The sequence below is a fragment of the Anarhichas minor genome, unplaced genomic scaffold (genome assembly GCF_050575085.1).
Source record: "Anarhichas minor isolate MPS153535 unplaced genomic scaffold, ASM5057508v1 ptg000027l, whole genome shotgun sequence".
In the NCBI taxonomy this organism is placed as follows: Eukaryota; Metazoa; Chordata; class Actinopteri; order Perciformes; family Anarhichadidae; genus Anarhichas; species Anarhichas minor.
In genome coordinates, this window is record NW_027466473.1 from 24,391,311 (window position 1) to 24,417,500 (window position 26,190).

Genomic DNA, 26,190 nt, shown 5'->3' on the forward strand with positions numbered 1-26,190 from the left:
TGACCATGGGAACATTTCTATTATATATCCATTTATTTATAATATAAATATTTTAATAATTAACTTTTCATCTTATTTTGTTCTTTCACTGTAAACAAGCTTTCACACTTTTCTGCCAAGCATTACGTAATGACACGACTCCACTCTCTGATTGGCTGAGCGCCCTGTCAATCTGTGACGCACCGTCCAATGAGAGCGGGGCGGCAGTGTGATACGAACTGGCAGCCGCCATGTTGTTGTGTCTCCGGTTGGCTAGGAGCGACGTCCGGTAGTAAACACAGTAGATGACGTTACAGTTCACGGGAAACGGACCGCAGCTGGAAGCCATGAGCCGTCCCTCCTCAGCCGGAGCCGGAGGTGGAGGACTCGGTGCCGGGAAAGCAGGCGGAGGAAAGCACGGAGGAGCCGCCGCTCAAGCAGCAGCAGCGGCGGCAGCAGCAGCGGCGGCTGTGGCGGCAGCAGCAGCCTCCGGTGTGAGCTCCGTGGTCGGCGTGAGCTCCGTGGTCGGGTCGGTGTCCGCTGCTCCTTCCTCCGCCGCCGTGTCCCTGCAGTCCCCGGAGCTCACGGCGCTGTTCGAGTGCCCGGTATGCTTCGACTACGTCCTGCCGCCCATCCTGCAGTGCCAGGCGGGTCACCTGGTCTGCAACCAGTGCCGCCAGAAGCTGAGCTGCTGTCCGACGTGCCGAGGCCCGCTCACCCCGAGCATCCGGAACCTGGCGATGGAGAAGGTGGCGTCCACGCTTCCGTTCCCCTGCAAGGTAACACGCGCACATACGCACGCGGCCACCGGCCAACCGACACAACACGAGCTAACTGCTCTGCTTCTGCGCACTTCTTTCACACAACTTCCTCGTTCTGCGACACAAGTGTGTGTGTGTCCTGTGACGTCACAGCCACAGAAAAAGGACCCAAAACTGTGTTGTTGTTGTCTTTTGAGTTTTTATATAATCAATAACATTGAATAGATAAAAACACTGAAGATCAATAAAGATCTTAATGAGTTATGTTTCTATCCAGTTATATAAAACATTAAATATAATGGTTTTAACTTGTATTGTGAGGGAGATTATAATCCAACATACTGTGGTGGGAAGTAACTTTACCACTAAAGTACTACTACTACACTTAAGTACATATTTCAGGTTCTTCCATGTAGTTTATACTTCTCCTCTAGTACATCTCAGAAGTACACATTGTACTTTATACTGTACTACATCTCAGAGGTACCTATTGTACTTTATACTGTACTACATCTCAGAGGTACATGTTGTACTTTATACTGTACTACATCTCAGAGGTACATGTAGTACTTTATACTGTACTACATCTCAGAGGTACCTATTGTACTTTATACTGTACTACAACTCAGAGGTACATGTACTTTATACTGTACTACATCTCAGAGTTACATGTACTTTATACTGTACTACATCTCAGAGGTACATATTGTACTTTATACTGTACTACATCTCAGAGGTACCTATTGTACTTTATACTGTACTACACCTCAGAGGTACATGTTGTACTTTATACTGTACTACATCTCAGAGGTACATGTACTTTATACTGTACTACATCTTAGAGGTACACATTGTACTTTATACTGTACTACATCTCAGAGGTACACATTGTACTTTATACTGTACTACATCTCAGAGGTACATATTGTACTTTATACTGTACTACATCTCAGAGTTACATATAGTACTTTATACTGTACTACATCTCAGAGGTACCTATTGTACTTTATACTGTACTACACCTCAGAGGTACATGTTGTACTTTATACTGTACTACATCTCAGAGGTACATATAGTACTTTATACTGTACTACATCTCAGAGGTACATGTACTTTATACTGTACTACATCTCAGAGGTGCATATACTACTTTATACTGTACTACATCTCAGAGGTACATGTTGTACTTTATACTGTACTACATCTCAGAGGTACCTGTTGTACTTTATACTGTACTACACCTCAGAGGTACATATTGTACTGTATACTGTACTATATCTCGGAGGTTCATGTTGTACTTTATACTGTACTACATCTCAGAGGTACCTATTGTACTTTATACTGTACTACATCTCAGAGGTACATGTTGTACTTTATACTGTACTACATCTCAGAGGTACATATTGTACTTTATACTGTACTACATCTCAGAGGTACATGCACTTTATACTGTACTACATCTCAGAGGTTCATGTTGTACTTTATACTGTACTACATCTCAGTGGTACATGTTGTACTTTATACTGTACTACATCTCAGAGGTTCATGTTGTACTTTATACTGTACTACATCTCAGAGGTACATATTGTACTTTATACTGTACTACACCTCAGAGGTACATGTACTTTATACTGTACTACATCTCAGAGGTACATGTACTTTATACTATACTACATCTCAGAGGTACATGTACTTTATACTGTACTACACCTCAGAGGTACATATTGTACTTTATACTGTACTACACCTCAGAGGTACATATTGTACTTTATACTGTACTACATCTCAGAGGTACATGTACTTTATACTGTACTACATCTCAGAGGTACATGTACTTTATACTGTACTACATCTCAGAGGTACCTATTGTACTTTATACTGTACTACATCTCAGAGGTACATGTAGTACTTTATACTGTACTACATCTCAGAGGTACATGTAGTACTTTATACTGTACTACATCTCAGAGGTACATGTAGTACTTTATACTGTACTACATCTCAGAGGTACCTATTGTACTTTATACTGTACTACAACTCAGAGGTACCTATTGTACTTTATACTGTACTACAACTCAGAGGTACATATTGTACTTTATACTGTACTACATCTCAGAGGTACATATTGTACTTTATACTGTACTACATCTCAGAGGTACCTATTGTACTTTATACTGTACTACATCTCAGAGGTACCTATTGTACTTTATACTGTACTACATCTCAGAGGTACCTATTGTACTTTATACTGTACTACACCTCAGAGGTACCTGTTGTACTTTATACTGTACTACACCTCAGAGGTACCTGTTGTACTTTATACTGTACTACACCTCAGAGGTACATGTTGTACTTTATACTGTACTACATCTCAGAGGTACATGTACTTTATACTGTACTACATCTCAGAGGTACCTGTTGTACTTTATACTGTACTACATCTCAGAGGTACCTATTGTACTTTATACTGTACTACATCTCAGAGGTACATGTACTTTATACTGTACTACATCTAAGAGGTACATGTTGTACTTTATACTGTACTACATCTCAGAGGTACATGTACTTTATACTGTACTACATCTCAGAGGTACCTGTTGTACTTTATACTGTACTACATCTCAGAGGTACCTATTGTACTTTATACTGTACTACATCTCAGAGGTACCTATTGTACTTTATACTGTACTACATCTCAGAGGTACATGTACTTTATACTGTACTACATCTCAGAGGTACCTGTTCTCCTTTATACTGTACTACATCTCAGAGGTACATGTACTTTATACTGTACTACATCTCAGAGGTACATGTACTTTATACTGTACTACATCTCAGAGGTACCTATTGTACTTTATACTGTACTACATCTCAGAGGTACATGTACTTTATACTGTACTACATCTCAGAGGTACCTATTGTACTTTATACTGTACTACATCTCAGGTACATGTACTTTATACTGTACTACATCTCAGAGGTACATGTTGTACTTTATACTGTACTACATCTCAGAGGTACATGTACTTTATACTGTACTACATCTCAGAGGTACCTATTGTACTTTATACTGTACTACATCTCAGAGGTACATGTACTTTATACTGTACTACATCTCAGAGGTACATATTGTACTTTATACTGTACTACACCTCAGAGGTACATGTTGTACTTTATACTGTACTACATCTCAGAGGTACATGTACTTTATACTGTACTACATCTCAGAGGTGCATGTTGTACTTTATACTGTACTACATCTCAGTGGTACATGTTGTACTTTATACTGTACTACATCTGAGGTTCATGTTGTACTTTATACTGTACTACACCTCAGAGGTACATGTACTTTATACTGTACTACATCTCAGAGGTACCTATTGTACTTTATACTGTACTACATCTCAGAGGTACCTATTGTACTTTATACTGTACTACATCTCAGAGGTACATGTACTTTATACTGTACTACATCTCAGAGGTACACATTGTACTTTATACTGTACTACATCTCAGAGGTACCTATTGTACTTTATACTGTACTACATCTCAGAGGTACATGTTGTACTTTATACTGTACTACATCTCAGAGGTACATGTAGTACTTTATACTGTACTACATCTCAGAGGTACCTATTGTACTTTATACTGTACTACAACTCAGAGGTACATGTACTTTATACTGTACTACATCTCAGAGTTACATGTACTTTATACTGTACTACATCTCAGAGGTACATATTGTACTTTATACTGTACTACATCTCAGAGGTACCTATTGTACTTTATACTGTACTACACCTCAGAGGTACATGTTGTACTTTATACTGTACTACATCTCAGAGGTACATGTACTTTATACTGTACTACATCTTAGAGGTACACATTGTACTTTATACTGTACTACATCTCAGAGGTACACATTGTACTTTATACTGTACTACATCTCAGAGGTACATATTGTACTTTATATTGTACTACATCTCAGAGTTACATATAGTACTTTATACTGTACTACATCTCAGAGGTACCTATTGTACTTTATACTGTACTACACCTCAGAGGTACATGTTGTACTTTATACTGTACTACATCTCAGAGGTACATATAGTACTTTATACTGTACTACATCTCAGAGGTACATGTACTTTATACTGTACTACATCTCAGAGGTGCATATTCTACTTTATACTGTACTACATCTCAGAGGTACATGTTGTACTTTATACTGTACTACATCTCAGAGGTACCTGTTGTACTTTATACTGTACTACACCTCAGAGGTACATATTGTACTGTATACTGTACTATATCTCGGAGGTTCATGTTGTACTTTATACTGTACTACATCTCAGAGGTACCTATTGTACTTTATACTGTACTACATCTCAGAGGTACATGTTGTACTTTATACTGTACTACATCTGAGGTTCATGTTGTACTTTATACTGTACTACACCTCAGAGGTACATGTACTTTATACTGTACTACATCTCAGAGGTACCTATTGTACTTTATACTGTACTACATCTCAGAGGTACCTATTGTACTTTATACTGTACTACATCTCAGAGGTACATGTACTTTATACTGTACTACATCTCAGAGGTACATGTTGTACTTTATACTGTACTACATCTCAGAGGTACATGTACTTTATACTGTACTACATCTCAGAGGTACCTATTGTACTTTATACTGTACTACATCTCAGAGGTACATGTTGTACTTTATACTGTACTACATCTCAGAGGTACATGTACTTTATACTGTACTACATCTCAGAGGTACCTATTGTACTTTATACTGTACTACATCTCAGAGGTACATGTACTTTATACTGTACTACATCTCAGAGGTACCTATTGTACTTTATACTGTACTACATCTCAGAGGTACATGTTGTACTTTATACTGTACTACATCTCAGAGGTACATGTACTTTATACTGTACTACATCTCAGAGGTACCTATTGTACTTTATACTGTACTACATCTCAGAGGTACCTATTGTACTTTATACTGTACTACATCTCAGAGGTACATATTGTACTTTATACTGTACTACACCTCAGAGGTACCTGTTGTACTTTATACTGTACTACACCTCAGAGGTACATGTTGTACTTTATACTGTACTACACCTCAGAGGTACATGTTGTACTTTATACTGTACTACATCTCAGAGGTACATGTACTTTATACTGTACTACATCTCAGAGGTACCTGTTGTACTTTATACTGTACTACATCTCAGAGGTACCTGTTGTACTTTATACTGTACTACATCTCAGAGGTACCTATTGTACTTTATACTGTACTACATCTCAGAGGTACATGTACTTTATACTGTACTACATCTCAGAGGTACCTATTGTACTTTATACTGTACTACATCTCAGAGGTACATGTACTTTATACTGTACTACATCTCAGAGGTACATGTACTTTATACTGTACTACATCTCAGAGGTACATGTACTTTATACTGTACTACATCTCAGAGGTACATGTACTTTATACTGTACTACATCTCAGAGGTACATATTGTACTTTATACTGTACTACACCTCAGAGGTACATGTTGTACTTTATACTGTACTACATCTCAGAGGTACATATAGTACTTTATACTGTACTACATCTCAGAGGTACATGTACTTTATACTGTACTACATCTCAGAGGTGCATGTTGTACTTTATACTGTACTACATCTCAGTGGTACATGTTGTACTTTATACTGTACTACATCTCAGTGGTACATGTTGTACTTTATACTGTACTACATCTGAGGTTCATGTTGTACTTTATACTGTACTACACCTCAGAGGTACATGTACTTTATACTGTACTACATCTCAGAGGTACCTATTGTACTTTATACTGTACTACATCTCAGAGGTACCTATTGTACTTTATACTGTACTACATCTCAGAGGTACATGTACTTTATACTGTACTACATCTCAGAGGTACATGTTGTACTTTATACTGTACTACATCTCAGAGGTACATGTACTTTATACTGTACTCCATCTCAGAGGTACCTATTGTACTTTATACTGTACTACATCTCAGAGGTACATGTACTTTATACTGTACTACATCTCAGAGGTACATGTACTTTATACTGTACTACATCTCAGAGGTACCTATTGTACTTTATACTGTACTACATCTCAGAGGTACATGTACTTTATACTGTACTACATCTCAGAGGTACCTATTGTACTTTATACTGTACTACATCTCAGAGGTACATGTTGTACTTTATACTGTACTACATCTCAGAGGTACATGTACTTTATACTGTACTACATCTCAGAGGTACCTATTGTACTTTATACTGTACTACATCTCAGAGGTACATGTACTTTATACTGTACTACATCTCAGAGGTACATGTACTTTATACTGTACTACATCTCAGAGGTACCTATTGTACTTTATACTGTACTACATCTCAGAGGTACCTATTGTACTTTATACTGTACTACATCTCAGAGGTACATGTACTTTATACTGTACTACATCTCAGAGGTACATGTACTTTATACTGTACTACATCTCAGAGGTACCTATTGTACTTTATACTGTACTACATCTCAGAGGTACATGTACTTTATACTGTACTACATCTCAGAGTTGTGCTTTAACCCTCATGTATGCAACGCAGCCATCAAGAGGACATGGGAGCAAGTAAACACTAACACACACACATTACTCAGAATGCTGAGTCAGTACAATATGTGCCATGGTGATGTAATGAACACATCCATAAGTTTATTAAGCGCCAAATAAACTTCACCAACAGCACGGCATGCAGCGGCTTTCCCCATGTTCTCCGCATCGCCGACACTGAACAACAATGTACCACTCGCAGAACAGCTCAAGGCTGCATCCAGTGTGTGAGAGTCAATGCTCGGCTGCAGCGTGTGGTGTTCAATGTATGCTCCAGAAGGTCTGTAAATAAATGATTCCTTGTGGGCAGAATGGATAGCGCTCGTAGAGGAAGTCATCATGATGTGATAACGGATCTTGGCGATGTGGAAGAACTCTCTCCCTATAAAACGCTAATCTAACTAATATCCTCCTTCATCAGTGGATCTCTGATGAAGGGAGCTGTACATTAATGCAATAGAGGCTTCTTAGTTTGCTCAGCTGCTTTTAATGGATCACCGTGTGTCTCACTTTACATGCATTTCTGGAACTCCCGTATAACCCCCGGTAGATGCGCAAGCGCATTAGACTACCGTATATGACAGGAGCTGCCATGTTTTCCGGGGGAGTGGCAGCTTATCCAGCTACCTTCAGTTAGCCTGCGCTGGAGCAGGTTTAAGTGGACACGCCCCCTCTGGGAGAGTCACAGACAGGTGCTGCGGACACGCCCCCTCTGGGAGAGTCACAGACAGGTGCTGTGGACACGCCCCCTCTGGGAGAGTCACAGACAGGTGCTGTGGACACGCCCCCTCTGCGAGAGTCACACAGACAGGTGCTGTAGACACGCCCCCTCTGTGAGAGTCACAGACAGGTGCTGTAGACACGCCCCCTCTGTGCGAGTCAGACAGGTGCTGTAGACACGCCCCCTCTGTGAGAGTCAGACAGGTGCTGTAGACATGCCCCCTCTGTGAGAGTCAGACAGGTGCTGTAGACACGCCCCCTCTGGGAGAGTCACAGACAGGTGCTGTAGACACGCCCCCTCTGGGAGAGTCACACAGACGGGTGCTGTAGACACGCCCCCTCTGGGAGAGTCACACAGACGGGTGCTGTAGACTTTTCTTCTTGGAAAGTGACTTCAATGATTTAGAAACAGTTAGTTGATAATTTGTCTGTTGATGGATTCATGGTTTCAACATTAAATAATACTTTTTTTATCAACATATTAGTTTCACACTCTGTGTCTGTGTCTCTGTATGTCTGTCTCTGTGTGTGTGGGTACATCTCAAGTCTCTTAACTGCATCCCCGTTTCCCTCACTTGGGTCCTTTCCTTGCGTCTTAGTCCCTCCCACCAGGGATGCATGGAGGAAACCATGCGAGGAGAGAGGAACGAGGAAATATGTTTTAGGAGACATGAGACGTCCTTTCCTCAGTTGTGTCACGTGAAGCGACGTCTGTTTCTGATGACGGAGGATCAGCTGATCACAGCTGGATCAGCTGTCAGTCGGCTTTAACAGCTGGAGAGACTTTAGATAAGTTAGTGTCTGTTCACATGATCACTGTACTTAATAACAGTAACTAATAACACTGATAACTAATAAAGACACACAGTGATCACCACTGTAGAGGTGTTTCTCTCTGTAGTCTGTTAACAAACTGTGTCCTGTGTTCTGTTTATAAGCACAGGATCCATTTCTACCAGCGGAATGCGATCGTCTTATTGATGAATTATTTGCGTCTGTACGTTTTGAAATTCAGATTGTGACGTCATTATTAAATAACCCAGAATATGATTATTGTTTCTCTTAAATGATAAAACTCATCAAACACTCAGGAATGATGTAAAAAGTGTTTCGTCTCTCCAGCTCTCTCTGACTTTAATTGTTTCCATAATAAAGTTATTGAGGGAAACATCAGATCATGAAAACACAAATCTTTCTAATAAATGTAGAAAGTTGTTTGTGATCCTTTTGTTGTTCAGACTACAATGAACATTTATTTAAACCAGATGTTGAATCAGAAACCTAATCAAATATAAACTAGAGTTTATTCTGATCCGTCTTCACTCTGGTGTTAAACTCAGTCAGTCAGTCCGATCGGCTGCAGCGTCCAATCACATGACTGATGAACAATGAGGGGGCGTGTCGGCCGTTAAAAGACTTCCTGGAACTCTGTTCTAGTGGTTCCTCGCTCATGGCTCCTCAGAGGTTCCTCCTCCATCCTCCATCCTCAGAGCTACATTAGAGCTTTGGGACGGCCGTCAATATGGCGGAGCAGAAACAACTTCCGGTTCAATCGAGGAGCGAGGAAACAACAATTAAGAGACTTGAGAAGCACCCTGTGTGTGTGTGTGTGTGTGTGTGTGTGTGTGTGTGTGTGCGGCTGTGTTGCAGTAACAGTGTTCGACCACCAGGGGGAGCTCCTCTCGTTCACTGAAGTTAAATTAAGATAGACAGATATAAACTTTATTCATCCCCAGGGGGAAATTAGTTTGTAGCAGCAATTTACAGAGTAAAATATAACGTATGGAATGCACAATATATACAGTACAATAAAATAACAGAGCAGATATTGAATTTGAAGGAATAGATTAATAAAAAATATGATAAAATAGAATAAAAAAATAGGAATGCACAGTATATACAATGAATATAGTGGTATTAATTAAATTAACAACTAGTAAACTAAACAAACTGGACAGTAGAGCAAGGATCACCAACAACAAGCAACAACCGTGTAGCGTTGTTGTAGTCATGTGAAGGACGATGATCTGGCCCGAGGTGTTTTATTATAAAGTCTAATGGCAGAGGGCAGGAATGTTTTTCTGTATCCGTCCTGTGACAGCGGAGCTGGATCAGTCTGTCCCTGCAGTAGGTGGTGGAGAGGGTGGTCCAGGTTATCCAATATGGATAACAGTTTCTTCAGTGTCCTCCTCTCCACCACCTCTTCCAGATAGTCTTGTTTGCAGCCAATGATGGAGCCGGCCTTCTTAATCAGTTTATTAAGTCTGTTGGTGTCTCCGGCTCCAATGCTGCTCCCCCAGCAGACTACGGAGAAGTACAGTGCACTGGCCACAACAGACCCTAAAATCTAACCCTAAATCACTGCAGCAGCCTCCATAGACCAGAATGCATTGCGGGGGTTTGACAGCTGACTGTTTGTTGATGATGAACAACATGAGATGGTAAACTTTGTTTCTGCATCTTTAATGTCTCCGGTTCTTCATCCATCAAATGTGATTTTAAATATTTACAAACTGCGTAATAATAACAAGATAATAAATATAATAATAATTATTGTTAAGCCCAGACATGTAAGACCAGAGAGGTACAAGTAAAAGACCATTTATTATTATTCTAATAATAATTATTACTATACTTTTTAATTTTATATATTTATTTATATTTTTTAATTTTATTCTGTATATATTATTATTATTATTTAATGTATTATTTATGATTTATTTATTTTAAATAAGTATTAAATGATGTATTATTTGTTATTATAATTCATCAGGCTGTCATGTCTCACGTTAAAGCCGGCCATCAGCACATTCCTTCAGGAATAAATAAATAAATAGATAAATTACTAAATAAATTAATTAATTAATGACCAAATAGATAAATTAATACACGTTTTAATTTTTTAAACCTCGGCGTGTTTTCACAAAAAGAAAAGAAGGTTTAAGGTCAAAGCCGCAAAGGATTCTGGGATAAAAAACCCCCTAACAACAGGAAATAATTCACAAAGGTACAAGATGTAAACACACACTGCAGCATGTGTGTGTGTGTGTGTGTGTGTTGGCGGGGCTGTCGACAGATGCTGGGAGGAGAGGAGGAGGATCGCACTCGGGCGAGCGACACTCCTCTTATATTCTCTCTCTCAGCTTTCTTTCTCCTGTGTGTGTGTGTGTGTGTGTGTGTGTGTGTGTGTGTGTGTGTGTGTGTGTGTGTGTGTGTGTGTGTGTGTGTGTGTGTGTGTGTGTGTGTGTGTGTGTGTGTGTGTGTGTGTGTGTGTGTGTGTGTCTTGCGGTGTGTGTGTGTGTGTGCTGCAGCGTCTCGGTGACGGTCGGTCGGTTGGAGGCTGAATGTTTTTTTTCCTCATTCAGAGGACGAGAGATGCTCACTGACAGCAGAGAGAGAATCCACCTCTGTATGTGTGTGTGTGTAGTTGAGAGAGTGTGTGTGTGTGTGTCTGTCACTGGGCGGGCGGACGGACAAACGCCACACAGCTGAGAGAGAGAGAGAGTGTGTGTGTGTGTTATCGGTGCTTCGTCTTCTCACCACAGAAGAAGAAAACGGTTGTTTTTTTCTGCTGCTGCTGCAGGAGAGACAGCGGGCGGGCGAGAGCGGTTCAGCTGCATTACTGCTGCATGTGTAGAGATTCTCCAACAGAAGCTGGTACGTGTGTGATGATTTATCTATCGGTTCTCGATTGAATGAGTCGTTGTTGGAGATCAGTCAGCTGATGTTTAACATTTTTGATAAGCTATCGATATTTCAAATGATTTTTGGATCGGATTGAATTGATCGAGGCCTCGTTGTGTCACTGTAACCGTTATCTTCTGTTATTGATTCATCTGACAAATTATTTTCTGGATTCATTGTTTGAAACAGTGAAAAAATGTCCGTCTTAGCACTTTCTCAAAAGTCTTGTTTTACGGCAGTTTACCGTTAACCATCAAGGTGTAAATAAAGTTTTACCGTTAACCATCAGGGTGTAAATAAAGTTTTACCGTTAACCATCAGGGTGTAAATAACGTTTTACCGTTAACTATCAGGGTGTAAATAGAGTTTTACCGTTAACCATCAGGGTGTAAATAAAGTTTTACCGTTAACCATCAGGGTGTAAATAAAGTTTTACCGTTAACCATCAGGGTGTAAATAAAGTTTTACCGTTAACCATCAGAGTGTAAATAAAGTTTTACCGTTAACCATCAGAGTTTAAATAGAGTTTTACCATTAACCATCAGGGTGTAAATGAAGTTTTACCGTTAACCATCAGGGTGTAAATAACGTTTTACCGTTAACCATCAGAGTGTAAATAGAGTTTTACCGTTAACCATCAGAGTGTAAATAAAGTTTTACCGTTAACCATCAGAGTGTAAATAGAGTTTTACCGTTAACCATCAGAGTGTAAATAGAGTTTTACCGTTAACCATCAGGGTGTAAATAACGTTTTACCGTTAACCATCAGAGTGTAAATAGAGTTTTACCGTTAACCATCAGAGTGTAAATAAAGTTTTACCGTTAACCATCAGAGTGTAAATAACGTTTTACCGTTAACCATCAGAGTGTAAATAGAGTTTTACCGTTAACCATCAGGGTGTAAATAAAGTTTTACCGTTAACCATCAGGGTGTAAATAACGTTTTACCGTTAACCATCAGAGTGTAAATAGAGTTTTACCGTTAACCATCAGAGTGTAAATAAAGTTTTACCGTTAACCATCAGAGTGTAAATAACGTTTTACCGTTAACCATCAGAGTGTAAATAGAGTTTTACCGTTAACCATCAGAGTGTAAATAGAGTTTTACCGTTAACCATCAGAGTGTAAATAAAGTTTTACCGTTAACTATCAGAGTGTAAATAAAGTTTTAGTGACGATGGTTCTCAGTATTCAGTAGAACGTGTTTCTAGTCTCTGATCTCTGGGTTTGAATTACAGATTTATTCTCATAGGAAACTTAAAACGATTCAGTTGACAATATCATTTATTACATTTTTATTATATTTATACAACAATTTATTTACTCTCCAAAACACAAAGAGGGGACAACCAAGAGACTGAGGCTGCATCCCATAATAATCACTGTTGATCTGACTGAAGATAAAATAACTTCAACAGATTGAGATGCTGCTCAGTGAAACATTCAGAGGGTAACGAGCTGCACGGCGTTGAGTTTATTACTCACAACATTGTGTGATCTATTATTGGCCTTTTAGATATTTTAAGGAACGTAAATATAGATTTAAACAGAAAGAAAAAAGACGTTTTAGAGCCTGAAAGGAGTCTTTGTGTCTGATTCAGAGATCTGAGCTCCACGGAGCTACAACCCTGACCTCATATCTCATTCAGTTATTAATAGATGTGTTCGTATTGTTGTAAAACTCTTTAGAGGAGGAGATTCCTTCATCTACAGGAGACCCTCAGACAGTTAGTTTAGCTTCATCACATGCAAACAAGCAGCACTGTGAAACAATACGAGTGCATCTTTAGAAGTTAAGTTTCAGTTGGTTTTGATCCTGGAGTGAATGTGACATCATGAGGATTTGTTTCCACGTGTAGACAGATGTGAAGCCTCTGAGTTCATGTCAGCCGGTGGTCGTTGTCGTCCTCGCCTATACGTCCCGTTGTCGTCATCGTCTATACGTCCCGTTGTCGTCATCGCCTATACGTCCCGTTGTCGTCATCGCCTATACGTCCCGTTGTCGTCATCGCCTATACGTCCCGTTGTCGTCAGCGCCTATACGTCCCGTTGTCGTCATCGCCTATACGTCCCGTTGTCGTCATCGCCTATACGTCCCGTTGTCGTCATCGCCTATAAGTCCCGTTGTCGTCATCGCCTATACGTCCCGTTGTCGTCATCGCCTATACGTCCCGTTGTCGTCATCGCCTATACGGCCCGTTGTCGTCATCGCCTATACGTCCCGTTGTCGTCATCGCCTATACGTCCCGTTGTCGTCATCGCCTATACGTCCCGTTGTCGTCATCGCCTATACGTCCCGTTGTCGTCATCGCCTATAAGTCCCGTTGTCGTCATCGCCTATACGTCCCGTTGTCGTCATCGCCTATACGTCCCGTTGTCGTCATCGCCTATACGGCCCGTTGTCGTCATCGCCTATAAGTCCCGTTGTCGTCATCGCCTATACGTCCCGTTGTCGTCATCGCCTATACGTCCCGTTGTCGTCATCGCCTATACGTCCCGTTGTCGTCATCGCCTATACGTCCCGTTGTCGTCAGCGCCTATACGTCCCGTTGTCGTCATCGCCTATACGTCCCGTTGTCGTCATCGCCTATACGTCCCGTTGTCGTCATCGCCTATAAGTCCCGTTGTCGTCATCGCCTATACGTCCCGTTGTCGTCATCGCCTATACGTCCCGTTGTCGTCATCGCCTATACGGCCCGTTGTCGTCATCGCCTATACGTCCCGTTGTCGTCATCGCCTATACGTCCCGTTGTCGTCATCGCCTATACGTCCCGTTGTCGTCATCGCCTATACGTCCCGTTGTCGTCATCGCCTATAAGTCCCGTTGTCGTCATCGCCTATACGTCCCGTTGTCGTCATCGCCTATACGTCCCGTTGTCGTCATCGCCTATACGGCCCGTTGTCGTCATCGCCTATAAGTCCCGTTGTCGTCATCGCCTATACGTCCCGTTGTCGTCATCGCCTATACGTCCCGTTGTCGTCATCGCCTATACGTCCCGTTGTCGTCATCGCCTATACGGCCCGTTGTCGTCATCGCCTATATCCCGTTGTCGTCATCGCCTATACGGCCCGTTGTCGTCATCGCCTATACGGCCCGTTGTCGTCATCGCCTATATCCCGTTGTCGTCATCGCCTATATCCCGTTGTCGTCATCGCCTATACGGCCCGTTGTCGTCATCGCCTATATCCCGTTGTCGTCATCGCCTATACGGCCCGTTGTCGTCATCGCCTATATCCCGTTGTCGTCATCGCCTATACGTCCCGTTGTCGTCATCGCCTATACGTCCCGTCATCGTCTATACGTCACGTTGTCGTCACCGCCTATACGTCCCGTCATCGTCTATACGTCACGTTGTCGTCCCGTCGGCGTTGTCATCATAGCGTTTACGTCCCGTTGTCGTCATCGCGTATACATCCCGTTGTCGTCATCGCCTACAAGTCCCGTTGTCGTCATCGCCTATATGTCCCGTTGTCGTCATCGCCTATACGTCCCGTCATCGTCTATACGTCACGTTGTCGTCCCGTCGGCGTTGTCGTCATAGCGTTTATGTCCCGTTGTCGTCATCGCGTATACATCCCGTTGTCGTCATCGCGTATACATCCCGTTGTCGTCATAGCGTTTATGTCCCGTTGACGTCATCGCGTATACATCCCGTTGTCGTCATCGCGTATACGTCCCGTTGTCGTCATCACGTATACGTCCCGTTGTCGTCATAGCGCTTACGTCCCGTTGCCGTTGTCGTCATAGCGCTTACGTCCCGTTGCCGTTGTCGTCATCGCCTATACGTCCTGTTGCCACTTTGTCCGGTTGACGTCATTGTCTACGTCTCGTTGTGGTTGTCATTGTTTACATCAACAGGAAGGTGTGAAAGGGCCCTAAATCAATCAATCAATCTGTAAGTTGTTGGACTAAAGGTCTGGAGGTAATCAAGGCGTTTGTGTGTGTCGGCAGTGTGTGCGTGTGTTCGATGCTGTGTCCGGCCTCCTGCCTGCCTCTCCTCAGGGAGCTGGCTCAGTGGCGCTGCCTGCTAGGCTGGCATCGCCACCACGGAGTGGGTTCAGCTAGCGCCACAGGGCTAACCGCTAACACCGGACAACAACAACAAGAGCAGCAGGGGTCAGAGGTCAGAGGCAGAACCGGTAAACCTGTCGGACGTACCAAACCGCTGCCGAGCAGCCAGGTGAGTCCTGGTTTAAAGTGTGTGCTGTGTTAGCAGATCATGTTAGCATGCTAACATGCTAATCGGCTTCTGTAGACTCATAGCCTGGTGTAAATATATTTTATCTTGTTTACATGCAGCCTCAATACTCTGATTAAGATATTTGTTCATATCAAAAACCTGACTGAGGAGGAGTGACATAGAGACAACGTATACGTCTCTGGTAGAGACCTGTCAATCACCGTGTAGCCCCGCCCTAAAGCATCCCCTGCTTTATGGTCTGTTTGACTCTAAATGGACCATAATGTACTAAATGAACATCATGCTGTATTGAAGAAGACTTGAAACTAGAGATTGAGACCATAAACTCATGTTTACAATGTTTACTGAGGTAATAAATCAAGAGAGAAGTAGAGTCATTTTCTCATAGACTTCTATACAACCAGAGGAGTCGCCCCCTGGTGGACACTAGAGAGAATGCAGCTTGAACACATGAAGCTCTGACTTCCGGAGGTTTTTACTAAGAATACACAGTAAACACTGCAGCCACTAGAGGGCGCTGTCAACAAGACTGTTATAAAACTGATTTACTCCCAATGAAAAAAAACCTGAACTTGAAGCCTGATGAACCCTTTTCCCTCAAAGCCATTTATCAACACACACACACACACACACACACACGCTCTTAGCCTGATTGGTATTGATCGTGGTGCTGCAGAGTGTGTTGGTGTTTCAGCTGTGGAGGAGGAAGATGTTTCTTCACATCTGTTTATAATGAAGTACATCAGCTCATGAAGTTGCATTCTAATCACTAATATTCTAATCGTCAGTCTTCAGGTCAATGACCCTTAAAAGTCTCGACTCTTTGAGGACAGAATGTCCTCAGTGTCGAGGCCTCCCATTGGTCCTCACAAAGATAGAAGTTCCTGAGAGTCCTGTTGAGAATAATTCTTTAAATCCCCCAAAAAACTCTGGATCAGAGGATTCCTGTTGACCTGTTTCACAGTTCTACAGATTCTAGTTATTTAGTTTACGATAGATTCAGTGGTTAAAAATCTTTGTGTCCATTCATCTGCTTTGACTAAAAGACAACAAGACGAACCGTAATGTGTAAACAACAACGTGATCGCAGCTTAAATTTGACTTTTTAAATCTGATAATCTGCTGCTGTGAAGGTGACGTGAGACATTTTAATCTGCTTTATGACTCAATTATTAAACACACCAGATTATGGAAGAAGTGTTCAGATCCCTTCATGAAGTAGAAGTACTAATACCACAATAATCACACAGTCATGTCTGTTGTCTCAGCTGTAAGTAGTACATTACAGCCAGTACACACTGAGTACCACTGAACTACACAGTCACTACTTTAACTACATGAAGCTGATAGTACTTGTGTACTTGTACCTGTGTCCCCAGTACTCGGCGGCCGGCTGTCTTCTGTCCCTCCACCACAGTGAGAAGCCGGACCACGAGGAGGTGTGTGAGTTCCGTCCGTACACCTGTCCGTGTCCTGGAGCCACCTGTAAGTGGCACGGCTCTCTGGAGGCCGTCATGCCTCACCTGATGCACGCTCACAAGTCCATCACCACGCTGCAGGTGAGTCCATGTCACTGTTAGGAGTACTTCATATCAGTGTTACTTCAACTTCAAATCCAGTACTTGTTAGCTTTTAGCTGTTTATTAATGACCTTTAGCTAACTATTTAAACTCTTTATCAAACATTCTTCACTAACTATTCTAACCAGTTGCAACGCTATCAGCATTAGCTGACTGTTAAGACTTCTCTGCTGGTCTGCCGACTAGATCTGACTCTTAATCTCAACACAAAGTGTTTATTTTTCAGATTATCTGAGCTCCAGTTCTTCAGTTTGAGGAGCTGGTTAGAAATCGGGGGAAACAAAATGACTGTTTCCATGATTTCCGCCGTGTCTCCGTGTCTCTGCAGGGCGAGGACATCGTCTTCCTGGCGACGGACATCAACCTGCCGGGCGCCGTAGACTGGGTGATGATGCAGTCGTGCTTCAGCCACCACTTCATGCTGGTCCTGGAGAAGCAGGAGAAGTACGAGGGCCACCAGCAGTTCTTCGCCGTCGTGCTGCTCATCGGCACCCGCAAGCAGGCCGAGAACTTCGCCTACCGCCTGGAGCTCAACGGCAACCGGCGCCGGCTCACCTGGGAGGCCACGCCGCGCTCCATCCACGACGGGGTGGCGGCCGCCATCATGAACAGCGACTGCCTCGTGTTCGACACCTCCATCGCACACCTGTTCGCCGACAACGGCAACCTGGGGATCAACGTCACCATCTCCATGTGCTGAGAGGAGGAACCAGAAGAACCAGAAGCAGCGCCGCCGCCTTCTGTGACGGGTCGTCTCTCGATCGGGCGCCAGAGGAAACAAAGAGAGAGAGAGCGAGCATTGGGCCGTCATGGGCGCCGCTCCAAAGACTCCTGAGACAGAGTTCACTCTCCAGAGATCAAAGGGTTCAAACAGACAAATTATCTCAACCTGACTTCCTGTTTGTTCTCAATATTCTCATCGATGATGGAGAAGAATATCGACTCTATTATTGCAGGAAACATCTGGTCACCTTTCTCATCTAACGCTGCGTTCACATCAAACACCAAGAGAATCTTCTTTAAATACAAAGTCAAAGCAAAGACGCGAGAGGACGGAAGAAAGTCGCTGCTGTCTTCATCGACGTTGTTGAATCAGAAATATTTCCGTCTTCATCACGTTATGTTGAGTGTAGATGGAGATGCTACATTGTTAGCCTAGCATATAGCCTAGCACTGATGGATATTTAGTGTTGGTGCAGTAGTAAACAGCTGACGTGTGGTTTATTAGACACAGTGAGAACTCCTCCTGATGATGTCATGAACCAGACATGAGTTTAGTTTCCTGGATATCTGGTTCTTCAACAACCGGAGTGACGTTAAACACAAGTGATCCTGTGAATAATGTGACGCCAACATGTAGCTTTGCTTTGTTGTGAACGCAGCATGAAGGATGAAGACGATCGGCTTCTATGAAACGTTAACGTAACAGTGGAGCCAGATTAAAACTTCACAGGAAACAAACGGCTGCTGGCTGTTAAAGTGCAGCAGAACAATGTGAATAGTTCAGAGTGGAAGGTTGCCGGTTCGAATCCCTGCAGTGACCGGCGGCTGCAGCTCGTCTCTCACATTTCGGAGGTCAGTGTCTGGACTCTGAGGACCAGCTGAGCTTCTGGAGTCCTCACACTTTAATCTTTAATCTCAGATAAAAGTTGTCCGTTCAGCCGCCAGCGCCTTAACTTTTTCTACCGTCTTCTTCTTCTTCTTCCTGTTGGAGTCACAACATGAACTCATGACAGAGAAATGTATTTAGAAACATTCCTCGTCTGTAAACCGTTGTAGCAAACGGACCAGGAAGAACCCGACTTCAGCAGATACCTCTGACCTCTGACCTCCAGCAGTTTCCTCCGTGTTTGTTGATCTTCACTGCAGCTTTCTGCTGAAACTAGTTCAGATTAATTCATTATAATCATAAATAAATGTCTTAAGTTTTATTTCACGTCGGTAATTCTGAGATAATTTCCAACAGTTCCAATAATTAAATTTAGTAATAATTACAGTTAAAAATGGATGAAATGTGTAATTAACTGTGTGAACATATAAATGTAAATAAGAGAAACAATTCACCAAAAAACGTGCTAACTGCTACGGGCTCGCTAACGAAGTGGCGATGATTATTATTATGGGTTTAATAACATCAGTTAAAGAGTCACTTAAATAAACACTTAGCTGGAAGCTTGTAAAAAGCCGTTACAAGTTAATTAGCTCGCTAGCTAGCGACCGTTGCACGTTAGCTCACATTAGCTAGTGACTGTTTTTCATTTGCTAGCTAGCAACCGATGATAGAACAAGGTAGAAATATATAGTGAGTGTCTTTATTGTTAATTTTACTGATGTAAACAATAATAGACTGTGGCTTTAGAGAATTTCAAAGCTTCATTAATTTATTATTAATTATAATTTATGGTTTTAAAAGCCTCGTTTTAATTTTTAAAGTGTTTTAATCGAGTTTTTGGTTGTAAAAGTTGTGGAAAAATTGTCAATTGTCTGGTAAAATGAGGGCACATTATTATTAATAGTGAATAATAAACACGGAGGAAACACAGCTCTGATAATCACTTCCACTTTACAGCCACCGACTTTCTACCAGATGTTTAGCGATAACGACGGTATATTTTATAAAAACTGCTCCGTTTATTGTATTTGTGTTCTGACAGTTTGACTCTGCTGCTGAGACGATGATGAATAAAGATGAAGACGAGGAGAGTTCACATAACTAACGCTCACTTTTTATTCTTTTTATTGTTGACATGAAACTCTGAATCATCGGAACTGTTCATGAGTCAAAACTACGACTCCCAGGATGCATTTCACCAACACACCAATCGGGGTCACATTCTGCTACATGTGATGCTAACGGCTAGCTGAAGCTAGAAACATTCAGTAACTTATCCCCATGGCAACAGCAGCTGAGGCTCATGGGTATTGTAGTATTTAGAGTCATCTGGTTTCTGAAAACAAACTTTTAGTAAAGTTAAATTATTCAGGAGGGAAACGTGTTTGTTAATATTCTGTAAACAAGCTGCCGGATCAGAACTCTGTGCTAAGCTAACGAGGCTATCAGCTAATCTCATTATTGCTTTAATTAGTAGGAAATGTTCTATTTTAGCTCCATTATTCCAGGAAGTTTCAACGTAAAGTAGTAAAACAATTTGTCCAGTTAACGTCAACGTATAAAACAACTAAAGAACATTTAATTAATTTCTTAGGTCATTCATATTTTACCTACATTTTTTATCAAATCTCAGTTCTTTCAGGAAAAGTCTTACAAATTATTCCATAAATGTAGAATTTCAGCATCAGAAATAAATCGGAGACAAAATCCCCCAAAAATTCAAGTAATTTGCCCCAAAACACAACAAAGGGAACAAAAATAACCCAAATTAAATATTCCATTTCCACCCGACAGCATCGATTGGCTTGAAGATTAATATTTATTTATTTTTAGTGTTTATTATTATAATAAGTCATAATGATTCATCTTTCAACACAAAAACAAGTTGTTTTAAGGAATAGTTGAATAATAAAACCTGTCGTCTGTGTTGGGTTTGTCTCATCTGGGCTTCTGTAGAAGAGCCTCGTATGTAGCTCTAAACAGGTAATGCTAAGCTAACGATACACAACGTGATTATACATTAATTATATACTTAACATGTTACCCTGTACCTTTAACCTCTGAAGTTGTCAGTTTCTGATCAGATGAATCATGACGTCATAGTTTAATGATTTACATATTTAATGAGCGTTGTTGTTGTTTGTGTAACAAAGAAATAAGATGTTCAGCCAGCAGTCAAACGTTTCCACGGTGACGATTAAGACTTTCTTCATGAAGACATTTTCATGTTTTATAAAAAAAAAAATAGACAAAGAAAAAGTAAAAACAAACTTGTGTCTCTTCGGCGGCCATCTTGTTCTGAGACAGTGATGTCCGTCTGTCTGTCCCATCACTGTCTCTCTCTTCTTCTGTCTCTCTCCCTGTCTCGGTTCCTCCTCCTGTCTCCCTCTCTCTCCCTGTCTGTCTCCCTCTCTGTCTCCATCCTCCTGTCGCTCTCTCTCTCCCTCTCCATCCTCCTGTCTCCCTCCCTCTCCCTGTCTGTCTCCCTCTCTGTCTCCTTCCTCCTGTCTCCCTCTCCTTCCCTCCTCCTCTCCTCGTTCCCTCTCCCTCCTGGTGGCGCCCCCCTCTGGTGGTACTTGTCGTAGGCGGCGTCCTCCTTCTCCTCTTTAACTCTGACATCAGGAGGAGGTGAGGAAGACGAGTGCAGCGCCCGACCCGCTCTCTCTTTCTCCTTCTTCTTCTCCTTCTTGTCTTTCTTCTTTTTCTTCTTCTCTTTCTTGTCTGAGAGAGAGAGAAATAAAAATCCATCCCATAATGATTTGTTTGTATGGAGATGAACAGGAAGTGACCTCACCTTTTTTGGGCTTCTTCACAGGGATGTCGTACTGCTCCTCTTCCTCTGAGGAAGAGGAGGAGGAGGGGGGGTGCTGCTGGGTTTTGGGGGCACAGCCCTGCTCCCTCAGCTGTTTGGTGATGTCATCCATGTCCTCGCCGTCTTTGGGGGGGCGGTAGTCTTTGACGTGGTCCACGCGGATCGTCCGACCTTTAATCTGACAGCGAACGCACCACGGTTCATTATCCAGATGTTTACTTCCTGTTAACATCTGCTCACGTTCTCTTTATAATCACTATGTGTGTGTACATGTACATATATATGTACATGTACATGTACATATACATATATATATATATACATATACATATATCTCAGACGTCCACACTGACCGGGTATCTCTCTCTCTTAGCTTAGCGTAAAGACCGTTAACACAGGGAAACAGCTAGCCTAGCTTAACAACATGAAACACAGGGAAACAACTAGCCTAGCTTAGCTTAACAACTTGAAACACAGGGAAACAGCTAGCCTAGCTTAGCATACAGTGTGGAAGCAGAGGTCTGTGATGAACATGTATCTGGTCACCTTGATGCCGTTCAGGTTGTCCACCACCAGGACGGTGCTGCGCTGGTCCTCAAAGCAGATGAAGCAGAACCCTTTGGACTTCCCCGTCTTCTTGTCTCTGACCAGGTTGATGTTGACGATCTCTCCGTACCTGACGAGGATAAAAGAACACGGGTGGATTCAGGATGTTCTCTCTCACAGGTGAGTGAAGAGAGAAGAGAGCAGGAAACACGTACTGAGAGAAGACACAGATGATGTCGCCTTCGGTCAGCTCGTATGGAAATCCTCCTGCAAGGAAACAAGATGGAGACGATCATCCAGAGAGACGCTCTCAGACACCCGCCTCGCCCACAGACACCCGTCTCACCCACAAACACCCAGGCACTGTCTCTGTACTCTGTGTGCCAGGAGACGGACTCCTTGACCCCGAGGTGAGCCTCCCTCTCGTTCAGCTCGTTGATCAGCTTCACCTTCGTCAGCGGACTGAAAAACACAGATTCAACACTTTTTAATCTGCACCTGAATGCACCATCCTCAGGTTTATATTTTGGCTTTATTGTCATTGCACAGAGTACAGGTATATTTCATATATATATATATATACTTTATAGTACAGGTACTGAAACTGTGAAACACAGTTTAGCATCCAACCAGATGTACAACAAGCAGAGTAATACACAGTATAAGTACAACAGAGTGAAGTGATACTTACAGTAGACTAGAGGTATATGTGAGTGTGTATGGTGCAGTAACGTGACGGTAATGTGATTACTTTCAGTCCTCCCAAAACATCTAAACACGCAGCATCACATTTAACAGGAAGCTTCTAGCGAGAAGAAACCTTCAGCCAGACTCCATTCAAACTTTGTCCAACTTTACATTTCACACGTGACGGGGACAATTTAAACGTGTGAGACAAAGTAAAGATTGAAGACCGACACATTATGATCCACTCTTGAATTCGGCAAATGAAGCGAACTCGAATAATATAAATAAAAACAATAGAAACAAAAACAGTCCTTCGCCAAACTGGACGTGGTACGTCACAGCCTTGAAAACACGCAGAAAAACGTGGATTTATTGAACATATGAGCTGTTTTGTTAATGCCGATTTAATAAACTGCTTATGAATGATTATTATAACGGTAGACTTTGTGTTTTACATGTACGTTTACACACCGAATGAAAAATGTCAAGATTTTTCTTCAGCCACTAGAATGCGGCTACGTTTGGTTAGCAACGATGCTAGTTAGCAGTGGCTAACGGATGAGCGTGCATCAGAGGCCAGATCACAGTATGAATTAAACCAAAATAACTTTATTAATGTGAAAATGTTTACTTACTTCATGGTGAAGTAACTCAGTAGGTTACACGGGATATAAACGGATGCAGGAATTCTCTCTCTCGAGTGATTTGATCCACTTCAGGGTGATTTCCCGCCTCTACTGCCGCCTGCTGTTCGGATGACTTAACTACAAGCTACGTTTATGTGACTAAGATAACAACACAAGTATTATAAATAATAACAATAAAACATAATTATAATAATAAAACAGTAAAGAATATTAAATATAAAATAAGTAAAAACAGTAAAAAATCCACAATAACTCAAATATTATACACACAGACAGAATATTTATGCACAGATTTTTAGTGTAAACAATAAGCATTCAATTTATATTGTTGTGAATGTTTATTAAAACATGCGTTTTTATTAGAGGGCCATTAGAGTTATTTCACATTATTATACATATTATTATTTAATTTGCAGGTTCGCCGCCCGTCCAGCAGGGGGCGCTGTGCCGTTATCCGCCATCTTCTTGACCCGGTTTGTAAACACAAGTCTGTCAGTCGAGAGCCAGGCAGCTAACTATGAACACTGACATTGTGTTTCAGTGAAGCTTTAAATGCTCCACTGTACTGCTTTATTGACCAGTTTATCATTCACGGGTCTCCTGTGAATTCTTAGAAATGTAACGTAAAGTAGGCTAACTTTAATGTGCTAACGTTAGCCTGGCTACCGTTAGCTACAGTTAGCATTAGTAAAATCACGTTTATTTCTATTCATGGCTTCGTAACAAATAGTTAAAGTAAGTTACAGACAGTCTTCTGCAGGTGAGTGACGTTACAGCTATCAGTTAGCATTAATGTAGGCTAATAGTCTAACACGAACCTCGTCACAATGTCACTGAATTTAACTTAACTTTACCCGTTTTTACATCTCACGTGTGTGTAAAAACTATTCACGATGTTTCTTTAACGCATCTGGAACTTGTGATGAATTCGGCATGAATTAAATCAGACTCGTCTCTGTCTAATTTGTTTTAATTAAAAGTTAAGAATGACTTCATGTAGTACTGTAGTTACTGTCCTCATCTTAGGGGGATATTTAACCTAAGTTTATAGTCTGCACAACAAGCTAACGCCCAAGTTATTTACCTACATACATATCTCATTTATTTATGTATTGGTTTATTAGATCAGCGACACATTAATAAAAACATTGCTGTAAATGCGCCAAGAGGCAGATGTTACAAAGTAAACCTGAACACAGAATATAAGGTTACATTTACAAAGTTATGCAATATTGACCCTTTACAATGAAAGAAGAGAGAATATTGAGATATATTGTCTGTCTGTCTCTTTGTCTCTGTCTGTCTGTCTGTCTCTCAGCAGGATGATCTCTCAGGTCTTCATCTTGTCCTCACAGGGCGACCACCTCATCTATAAAGACTGTATCCTCACCTCTTTGTCTGAGCCCAAATACATATTATGCATATTATTATAATACATATTACCATATTATCATTATAATACACATTACTATATTATCATTATGATCTATATTACCATATTATCATTATAATACATATTACCATATTATCATTATAATACATATTACCATATTATCATTATAATACATATTACCATATTATCATCACTTTATGTCCCAGATGAACCCGTTGTTTGTGTTTGTTGTAAATATCTTAACGTCACATTCAGTCCGTGGAGAAGCAGGAAGTGATGTCGTCGGTGTTTTCTACGAGAAGGTCACAGCGCTGACCGGAGACCAGCCTCCGGTCGTCATGGTGATAATAATCAAAATAAACCTTATGTGTATGAAGCAGCTTTTAATACAATACATGATGCTCACAGTGCTTTAAAGCAAGAACAACAGAGTAGAAACAGGAAACACGTTGAATAAAGCTGAAGATGTCACCGTGTGTCTTCAGACGCTCAGAGATCTTCACTTCATCCACGTCAGGCAGGGAGGGCTCTACTGGGTCGCCACCGCCACCGCTGACTCCTCCCCCTTCACCGTCATCGAGTTCCTCAACAGGTGAGTTTAAATCTCTCATAGTACTAACGAATCCTCCTCTTCCTCCAGGAGAACCAGAACCAGGACTGAGAGGTTCAGACTGTCAGATCTGCTGCAGTAGAACAAGAGGTTTTCTAAAGGGAGACACTACCACTGTAGTCCACAGGGGGCGCCAGAACCAACACTATGAAGGCTCCTCGTAGTAAAATAATCAGGTTCTGATATTAGAAACGTGACCACAGTGGTTGTTTGTACTTTACATGTGAACGTTCTGTCTGTTCTCAGGTTCTCCGCTCTGGTTAAAGATTACTGTG

The 26,190-nt window shown here is 41.6% G+C and overlaps 3 protein-coding genes and 1 long non-coding RNA gene across 4 annotated transcripts in view; 3 read left to right on the forward strand and 1 right to left on the reverse strand.

Moving 5' to 3' along the window:
• The first annotated feature begins 202 nt into the window (after window positions 1–202).
• siah2l (seven in absentia homolog 2 (Drosophila)-like) lies at window positions 203–20,321 on the forward strand. Its single transcript, XM_076102483.1, has 3 exons — window positions 203–758; window positions 17,408–17,587; window positions 17,937–20,321. Exons 1-3 carry the CDS (start codon window positions 285–287, stop codon window positions 18,306–18,308), a joined length of 1,026 nt encoding a protein of 341 aa, XP_075958598.1. The 5' UTR covers window positions 203–284; the 3' UTR covers window positions 18,309–20,321.
• On the forward strand, window positions 3,512–8,621 carry LOC142960581 (uncharacterized). The gene is made up of 2 exons (XR_012956338.1): window positions 3,512–6,144; window positions 6,247–8,621. It is a non-coding gene; the product is annotated as an uncharacterized LOC142960581 (long non-coding RNA).
• Window positions 20,313–24,012, reverse strand: rbmx2 (RNA binding motif protein X-linked 2). The gene is made up of 6 exons (XM_076102484.1): window positions 23,901–24,012; window positions 22,925–23,040; window positions 22,794–22,845; window positions 22,579–22,708; window positions 22,015–22,210; window positions 20,313–21,941 (listed from the first exon to the last, which is right to left on the reverse strand). Exons 1-6 carry the CDS (start codon window positions 23,903–23,905, stop codon window positions 21,550–21,552), a joined length of 891 nt encoding a protein of 296 aa, XP_075958599.1. The 5' UTR covers window positions 23,906–24,012; the 3' UTR covers window positions 20,313–21,549.
• A 367-nt stretch (window positions 24,013–24,379) lies between these two features.
• ap4m1 (adaptor related protein complex 4 subunit mu 1) overlaps window positions 24,380–26,190 on the forward strand; it is a 15,980-nt gene continuing 14,169 nt past the window's right edge. The window contains exons 1-4 of the mRNA XM_076101684.1: window positions 24,380–24,672; window positions 25,231–25,292; window positions 25,561–25,646; window positions 25,791–25,897. Of these exons, the coding sequence (XP_075957799.1) occupies window positions 25,235–25,292; window positions 25,561–25,646; window positions 25,791–25,897 (251 nt within the window). The 5' untranslated portion in view covers window positions 24,380–24,672; window positions 25,231–25,234. The remainder of the gene's footprint in view (window positions 24,673–25,230; window positions 25,293–25,560; window positions 25,647–25,790; window positions 25,898–26,190) is intronic.

What these genes read in the sequence shown, in the direction of transcription:
- siah2l (XM_076102483.1), top strand. Translation starts at nt 285, where the DNA reads ATGACGTTACAGTTCACGGGAAACGGACCGCAGCTGGAAGCCATGAGC. An exon ending in CGCTTCCGTTCCCCTGCAAG is followed by an intron (nt 759 to 17,407) that starts GTAACACGCGCA and finishes CTGTGTCCCCAG; the next exon opens with TACTCGGCGGCCGGCTGTCT. An exon ending in AGTCCATCACCACGCTGCAG is followed by an intron (nt 17,588 to 17,936) that starts GTGAGTCCATGT and finishes GTGTCTCTGCAG; the next exon opens with GGCGAGGACATCGTCTTCCT.
- rbmx2 (XM_076102484.1), bottom strand. An exon ending in CAGTGCCTGGGTGTTTGTGG is followed by an intron (nt 22,846 to 22,924) that starts GTGAGACGGGTG and finishes GTTTCCTTGCAG; the next exon opens with GAGGATTTCCATACGAGCTG. An exon ending in ATCATCTGTGTCTTCTCTCA is followed by an intron (nt 22,709 to 22,793) that starts GTACGTGTTTCC and finishes TATCCTCGTCAG; the next exon opens with GTACGGAGAGATCGTCAACA.